The 8,909-nt window shown below is 35.6% G+C and overlaps 1 protein-coding gene across 1 annotated transcript; it reads right to left on the reverse strand.

The window, feature by feature from the left end:
• Positions 1 to 4,399: 4,399 nt before the first annotated feature.
• Positions 4,400 to 8,604, reverse strand: LOC107591448 (receptor expression-enhancing protein 6). Its single transcript, XM_016280591.1, has 5 exons — positions 8,266 to 8,604; positions 6,994 to 7,087; positions 6,697 to 6,835; positions 4,689 to 4,857; positions 4,400 to 4,522 (listed from the first exon to the last, which is right to left on the reverse strand). The coding sequence occupies exons 1-5, from the start codon at positions 8,381 to 8,383 to the stop codon at positions 4,488 to 4,490; spliced, it is 555 nt and encodes a 184-aa protein (XP_016136077.1). The 5' UTR covers positions 8,384 to 8,604; the 3' UTR covers positions 4,400 to 4,487.
• Between the last annotated feature and the right edge of the window lie 305 nt (positions 8,605 to 8,909).

Consider the following 8,909-nt stretch of genomic DNA (forward strand, 5'->3'; position numbering starts at 1 on the left):
ACACAGAAAATTCGGTTAGGCTTTAGAGCGAATGATTTAAGTAAGCGATTTGTTTATTTCTAGGAGGTATTCAGACATTTACATTTAGGATATTCTACAGTGGGCAAAGATATTTTTATGCATTTAAATTTCTCTCTACTGTACAATGTGATTAACTAATTAAAGATTCGGATTAATTCTTGGTTTTGACAGATTACATCAGATGCCACATTAAATCAGTGGTGCAGTTTGTCTCCCTCTTCCTGTAATAATCAGTACTACATTGTCAAAAACGGATAGATATTATATTAAGAAACAGAGCAAAGGCAACACTATGCATACATTAATACTTTTACTTCAAGATGTTGTGGAACTTTCTCCCTTTCAATTATCCCTCGCCTGGGCCATTATCTCAAAAAGTTTAAAGACAACCAATACTGATCCTGCTCTTAAAAAAAGCAAAGTGTTGTGTAAATTATTAAAATGCTTCAACATTATTACCATGGCTCATATCTCAGTGAGCACACAGTTTGCTTGCTGCTGTAACAGGTGCACTGAGTATGCCATCTCCACTACCATTCATATTCCTCTTACAATAAAAAGGTAACCTGAGAACGCTGTTCCACTTCAGCTCAGCTTTTAACATGATTAAACAATCAGACAGGGCTTCACACCCTTGTTTACTTCTTGCTCGGAGTCCCAATGGTACACTTGAACTCCCACTTGCACTACAACTGTTACCTTCCTTGAACAAATATTGCATATACTCAGTGTCATTGCCTAATTAAACACTGTACACACTCTGTGTTGTGGCAGATACTTGACCTCTATATTTGCACATACACTCTTGCATATTAATATCCAAATGCATACACTCTAAAAAGGTACAAAGCTGTCACTGGATTGTACCCTAAGGTATTAAAGCAACATCTCTGCAGTCTGCCTCACATTAGTATTTTAAATATTACATATTAGTACATTTGAAAGGATACCACCCCTGGAAACCTTTTTCTGAAAGTGTATATTACCCTGGATATTTGTGACCCTGGATCACAAAACCAGTCATAAGTAGCATGGTTATACAATAGCCAACAATACATATTACATATCATGTATGTAATGTATGCAAGTCAAAATGATTTTTCTCTTATGCCAAAAATCATTAGAATATTAAGTAAAGATCATGTTCCATGAAGATATTTTATAAATTTCCTACACTTGCTGGGTAAAATATGGACAAACTTGGGTTGTTTTAGCCCAGCAGTTGGGTTAATGCCCAGAAGGTTGGGTTAAACATTTAACCCAACAGTTGGTTGAAAATAACCCAATCGCTGGGTTTGTCCATATTTTACCCAGTGCTGGGTTGTATTTAACCAGGCATTTTTTAGAGTGTACCATGAATATATCAAAACGTAATTTTTGATTAGCAATATGTATTGCTAAGAACTTCATTTGGACAACTTTAAAGGCGATTTTCTCACTTATGCCAAAAATCATTAGAATATTAAGTAAAGATCAAGTTCCATGAAGATATTTTATAAATTTCCTACACTTGCTGGGTAAAATATGGACAAACTTGGGTTGTTTTAGCCCAGCAGTTGGGTTAATGCCCAGAAGGTTGGGTTAAACATTTAACCCAACAGTTGGTTGAAAATAACCCAATCGCTGGGTTTGTCCATATTTTACCCAGTGCTGGGTTGTATTTAACCAGGCATTTTTTAGAGTGTACCATGATATGTATATCAAAACGTAATTTTTGATTAGCAATATGTATTGCTAAGAACTTCATTTGGACAACTTTAAAGGCGATTTTCTCAATATTTAGATTTTTTTTTTTTTTTTTTGCACCGTCAGATTCCACATTTTCAAATAGTTCTATCTCAGCCAAATATTGTCATATCCTAATAAACCATACATCAATGGAAAACTTTAAAAATATTGACCCTTATGACTGGTTTTGTGGTCGGTCTCGGTCTCTTTCTCTCTCTCTCTCACTCACTCACCACACACACACAGTTTTCATTAATGCTGTAAGGAAACAATCTTCATATCTTGAAATAATACTGTAATAGACTAAAAAGGATACTGAAACAAACATGTTGTACAGCAGGATGTAATATCTTAGGGTTATCACGTTAAAATGTTCATGTTATCCATAGCATATGTATTCTGACCTTCTTTCTAACGTACAGTATGAAAAAATATTATTTCAAGCACAGTAAATATTTACTGTATGTTGAATTTAAAGGGAAAGGGTGCACAGACTCAATGTTGTTTCATCAATTAGAACATCAAATGACCAAAATAACCACTCACGCTTTTACAATATACACATCAACACCAAAGTTTGTTAGTGGTTTATTTTAATGAGATTCTTAATAAGTTACTTAAATTATTTCAAGACTGTAAACAATTAATGTCACACAGTAACAAATGTCACGCAGTAAAATCTTATTGACATTAATCATTCACAACTATGACAATGCAGTTTTTTGCTGAATGTGAGTGTTGTGACAGGTGTACTAAAAAGAGCAAAAGTACACATTATCTACTGATTACTGCTTCCAGGATTTCCTGTTATAAAAAAAATTACTGATGAAGCAATGACCTGTTTTCTTTTACAGAAACTTGGAGCTTAAGGAAATATAATTAAGTCTTTTCAGGGTCAGCATACTGAAAGGGTGTAAAATGGCTTCATATTTCTCTATCTACTACAGAAAAAAACTGATTAGCATAACAGCTCTGTTGCATAACAACTTAACAGCCAAAAGGAAATATTATACTGTGTTTTCTAATACCCATGTAATGCTTTGATACCCTAACTATGTTTAATATTACACTGCTAATAGAGTTATTCATAGCAAGGCTAAAACTGGATATTTAAAAATCAAGGACCATGTAGAGTTATAAAAAGTTATTGTGCCTGGCGTTTTAGTCAGACAACTCTAGTCGCACTCAAATTCTAACTGCAACTCTCCAGAACCAGAAACTACACTGTCCACTGCGCGCATATATATATATATATATATATATATATATATATATATATATCATAAAAATAAATAAATAAATTGTGCGCTCCTATTGCCTCAACGTTTACGCCACTGCAGTCCTATTTGTAGGCCTAGTAGCTGAATCTCAAAAAAAAATAAAAAATCTAAATTAGATGTTGAATGTTTAAGGCCAAAAGGCTATTTCGCCATGGGTTCCCTCAGATTACTTATTGTGTTGTCATCTCATTAGAAACTTAGTTTTTTAATTCACGTTTGAGTTTTGTTTGTATGTAGCCTAATATTATATTGATTTTACTCATAAATTTAAAAAACCCAAATTCAAAGGGAACCCTTGGCTCCGACTGATATCTTACATAGCCTATTAACAGCTTCAATGGGCTATGCAGGGCCGTTTCTAGGCATAGGCGAGCTAGGCGGTCGCCTAGGGGGCCACCAGCTGAAGGGGCGCCAATGAGCGCACGTACGTTCATGGAGTCCATTTTTGGGTTTCATTTTTTAACCTAAACCCACACAACAATGACCCAAAACAGCAGTCTACAAAATCAGTCCCTATATTTACCTTAATCTCTCATGACATCTCCTTCGAGTCGTAACCCTCAATTTGTACTTCATACCTTTTCTACTCAAATTCCAGTAGAAATTTTGAATGCCCCCTTGAGTCAGAGCTCCAACTCAGAAACTCAAGAGGAATGGCAACAACTTTGACTACAGAATCCAAAATGGCTACTCAGCGCATCAACAGTAAGTCAAACTGGTTATTTGCACTTCTGTATGTCAGTGTCTCAAATTAACAATATGTATTTTTATGTGTTTTAATGACTGGTACTGCTAACAACAGATGCGTCCATTTTGGTTTTCCGACTTGTGTACTGGAGCACTGGCAAATCGGGTGTGAAGCCATTCCTAGCACCAACATCTAAAACAAATAGTACACAGACAAGGTGAGCCCTCAGACCCAAGCAGTTCATACACTCAACTACTTAGATCACTGAAGCCATAAATGGGCCACCTAAGACTCCTACACAAAACTGATCCTTCCAAAGTCTGAAGTTCAAGGTCATAAATGTCAGCACAAGTGATCTGTTCAAGCCTAAAAGCACATTACACAAAGGGAGATATGACATGGACAAACACACTAATGCATAGTTATCATCCAGAGCCAGCAAATTTACCATCAAAACATATGTTGTTCAAGGTCAAAACAAATACACTAAAAAGACAAAATTAAATAACTTTTCCTGAGACACAACAGAAACCACTTAAAGTTCCAAGTATTGTAACAAAAACAAACTATTAATTCAAATTTGGACAATATGTTTAATTCAAGAACATTTAAGGGCCATGTTTGAGCTGATTGTGCTGCCTGGCTCAGATGCAGTTAAGATGAATAATTTCGGTGGGGTTAGTGACAAACAATATGGTAGTCAAAAATAAAAAGGCAAATGTAAACACAAGGCTCCTGGTAAAATTATTCTTCATATCACCACCTTCGAATCATTTATTCTTATCACTGTTCAACAATGTGAAGCCTGTTGGGAAAAGGCAGAGGAAAACAGACCTTAAGTTGGATCATGAAGACATCAATGCAAAACTAAATTAATAAGTCAAGTATTACATAAGACAAAACCACTAATTTAATAACAGACTGAAAGTGAACTGATGATGGATTTCTGATGACAGGATGTTATGGTTTACCTTCCTTTGCCACACTCTCTGCTGCACTCTTGGCCTTTCCACTCAAGTCACTGACAACATTGTCGAATGCTGCTTCATGTTTGAGGAAGAAAGGTCTCACCACACGTGTGTATATGACCTGAGAGCCATTCCAGGAGACCGGAGCCATGCACCACAGCAGAAACAGGCACTGAAATACATATATGTCAGCTACACATTTGCTGCCATTGTGTTCAAAAATAAGATTTCCATTTCAAATAAATGCGGATCTTTTCCAAGCTGTTCTATTTTCTATTCAGATTTCGATTAAATAAACAAACTACATAACTTAAGCATGTATCACAGTTTCCAAAAAAAATTATAATGTTTAACTTTTTAAAATAGAAAATTATATTAAAAATGTAATTTCACCATTTCACATATTATTATTATTATTTAGTAACTACTTTATTTTAATGTAATTTAAGTGTAATTAATTAAAAATAAGTTAAATTAAATTCTTGGTCAGCATAAGACACTTTTAAAAACATTTAATTCAACCTTTTGAAAGGTAGTGTATAATATGTACAATATGATCAGAGTTCAAATGCTCTAAAATGTGGTAATATTAAAACACTGAGTTACAGAAAACAGTATTCAAATTAAGCTTTTAAAATATTTAATTAAAAAAAAATGTCTATTTGAAATGTAAACCACATTTAAGGCTTACGTCAACACATCTTATGTCAAATTCATGAAACATTAAGAATGAAATTCTTCTTAACTGCTATTTCCTTCCTACTTTCTTTTATGTTAAAAAAAAATGGTATTCCCAAAAATACCACTATAAAAAATGCTTATCTTTTCTCTTGTTCTTAAGACAAAAATTTTATAAAATTCAAATTCTTGAAATTAATCTTGTTAAAAATCATTGTAAATTAATTTTAAAAAAAATTTGTCATAAAATAGAGATATGATATTTTAGAAATTTACTGGGTTATTTCTTATTAATTGCTATAATTAAGCATTACAACGTAACACTACAATGCTTGTTACTATCACTAGTGATTTGCACCAGTTCTCTGAAGTGACACTGATGATTGAGAATGTAAACAGCAATAATCGATCATGATTATGAATGACAACTTTACTGATTTCAGAATTCAGTAACAAACAACTCTACAAAATAGTAACCTTAATCTTAGCATATAAATACAACAATTTTCAGCAACATTCATCATATTAGAGTGGCCATACACAGGACACATTCATTGTAGCAGCCCACAGAAACAAACACAGACACACACACACAGATACAACATGCAAGTTCTTCACCGAGAACCAATCATTTATGCCAAAGCCTGTGATTTTTTTCTTAAGAAAATTCCTAAGATGTTCTTAGGAAAATGGGAACTTCTTAAGAAATATTCATGAAGTACACTTAGGAACATTCTTGCAAGCGTCATGGAATTTCACTAAGAAATGTCAATCTATTTCTTAAGAAGATTTTTTGTGAATCCGGCCCCTGTAAACGATTCACTGTTTTTGTGCTCAAACAATCGCTTGGCCTTGACATACAATTCACCTATGTCAAACTAATCAATACATGCTTTATCATCTATTTTAAGCACATCCACATCAAACTCTCCCAATTTAATGGACTTATCATGCCATAGTGAACATCTAATTAAGAATGATTTTTAATTAGGACACTGAAATTGAAAAAAAAAAAAACATGCATATTTAAGATCTCAGCTCAACTAAGTCAGCTGCTAGTTCATGTATAAATTGGCTATAAAGCACTCAGTCAAATTTACAACAAGGTTCAAAATTGAAATGAGGCTGTTGGTCGAGTTGGCAGTTAGTCAGGCATACTAAATATACACTATGCAAAACCTCTCAGCATGACCTACATACCAATACATTTACAGTCCTAACTACAGCAAGCTAACATACAGCAAGGTGGATGGCTTCTAAAACAGATCTCCAAAATACATGCAAATACACTCAAAGAATAAAATAAATATATTTTGATACTAAAACACCTTACCTTCCCAGCATAGTAAAAGGGAAACCAAAAGAGGAAGATATCAGAGAAAAATTCAGCCACACTGAAGAGTCCATAAACCACCCAGTAGATTAGCCATTTGGTGTCATCTTCTTTATTGTTACTCTCAATGGCTTTGATGCTGTATGAGGAACAAAATGGCATGTGAAAACAGGCCAGTCAGTGTGGGTTGCTCTCATTATTGTGCTGTGCAAACACACGTGCGTTTCTCCAGGTCTAGCATCTGCACCAATACGCATACTAGACATTTGTGAAATTTGACATGTCATGCATACTTACGAGGCATACGCTGGGTATGCAAAACCAATCAAGTTGCAGAGAAGGGAGGCACCATATCCAAATAACAGATAGACTGCCACAATAGATACTGCACCTGCAGAATAAAGAGAGACACATGATCACTGCCATTATTCAAATGAAGAAGGGCATTTAGGAGCACTGATGACATTGTGTTTGGTGTCAGTTTTGACACCTAACAGGATGCAAGAAGCACAAACAAAGGCTGCCTATTTGTTTATATGTGAACATATGGAAAGATGTCTTAATTATGTAGACTAGCCACTGCAATTCTGCACAGGCACTTGAGGACATAGGCTACTACATGGTTAAAAATAACCCTTGGGAGTGGCTATTAGTAGAAGAAATTAGACCCTGAGAGATCTTGCAAGGAACAGCCACACCATACAATATAGATATTTTAGGTAACCAGTCAATGCAGTTGAATAATTGGACCCAATAACGCATCTGATAATGGCACTTGATAGATCATTTGCTTGATGCTTCTCAATCCAGCATGTGGTTTTTTGGTCTTAAAACAGAGCAATAACAGATAAACAGATGTAAATGCAACAGGGAAATGGCAGATAGCCCTCGGGGGTAAAAACTGATCGTGCGGCATCTGTTCTTGTCACACAGACACGCAAAGCAGAGTAATGTTTGATACATAAATGACTCCTTTTTAATTCGAAGCTCTTTGATGAATCGAGTGAACCGATTCTCAAAACCGGTCTACTCAACGAAACAACCTGAATCAGCTTCAACAATTCATCGACTCAAACTATGAAGCGTTTGTAAATAAAATCTTAATCTAAAACTTTAAGAAACAAGAATATGTCTCTACAATTGAATTTAGAGAACACAATAGCCTATACCAAGTCACGTCGGGGAATACAAAAGATCCGCTGAATCGTTGTTTTGTTCAGAACCCGCAATTTAAAAGAACCGATTCGAAGAAATGACTCAGACTTTCCTGGTCTTATCAGCATGACTCCCAGTGCCCTTTACACTCATTCGCAACATTTACCAAGTCTTTACATATGGGTGACACTAACTTAAGTCACGTATGAATAGAATAAACTCATACTTTTCTCAAGAAAATCAATAGCCTATTCAATTGTAATGTTTACAAAGAAAAACATTTCAACTCGCACAAGCCCAACAAAGCCTAACAGCTGATAGCCAATAGGCTACAGCTTAAATACATAGGTTAATGTATTCCTGACTAAATAATTAAAGCTGCTTCCAAACCAAAGATTAAAACCAGTCACGTACCTGTTGCAATGTACTGTTTCTGAACTCCAGTTTTTTCCTCTAAAACCGCTAGAAAATCCGTTACTACATTCTTCTGCTTAAAAAACGCTTCGTAGCGTTCAGTAACAGTATTTAACATTTTGTCCTTCCTCGTTTATAGTACAGCAGAATGCAGTGACCACTGCCAGAATTGTAAACTAGTTTTCCAAGCCAAGCAAACTAACACTTGCAGAAAGTTTGTCCCCTCGCAGCAGCACAGGACTGACTCATTACAGGCGGGCGCTACGCGGCTGCGCGCAAAGTCTACGGCGACCAATAGAAACTAATACAAATATATTATTCCGCCTCCCTCACAGGTGATTACGATTCTGTGGAAATGCTGCGTAGGAAGTTGTGCTGACTGAGAGCACGATAGCTTTGAAGGAAGGAGGCGTGTTGGAGAGCTTGTTGCATGCAAAGTAGGCAGTGTTCGAACTCGCCCCCTGGATCTTGTGTTCTGCAGTGAGGACCATCTCAACTAGAGTACTATCAATCTGACGATGCCTGCATGCCACTGGATCAGAGTGCTGTCAATTGCTGCCTGATTGTTGCATGCAAATTTTGCATTCGGAGTGCTCAACAACGCCATTAAATCAGTGGGCTCATTGGTTACTTTTATGCCACTG

This window comes from Sinocyclocheilus grahami, unplaced genomic scaffold (assembly GCF_001515645.1).
Source record: "Sinocyclocheilus grahami isolate Dianchi unplaced genomic scaffold, SAMN03320097.WGS_v1.1 scaffold141.1, whole genome shotgun sequence".
Taxonomy (NCBI): Eukaryota; Metazoa; Chordata; class Actinopteri; order Cypriniformes; family Cyprinidae; genus Sinocyclocheilus; species Sinocyclocheilus grahami.

Coding starts and splice junctions, on each gene's coding strand:
- LOC107591448 (XM_016280591.1), bottom strand. CDS start 8,383: ATGTTAAATACTGTTACTGAACGCTACGAAGCGTTTTTTAAGCAGAAG. Junction 7,088..8,265: donor GAAACAGTACATTGCAACAG/GTACGTGACTGG, acceptor TTTATTCTGCAG/GTGCAGTATCTATTGTGGCA. Junction 4,523..4,688: donor AGAGAGTGTGGCAAAGGAAG/GTAAACCATAAC, acceptor TTTTCCCAACAG/GCTTCACATTGTTGAACAGT.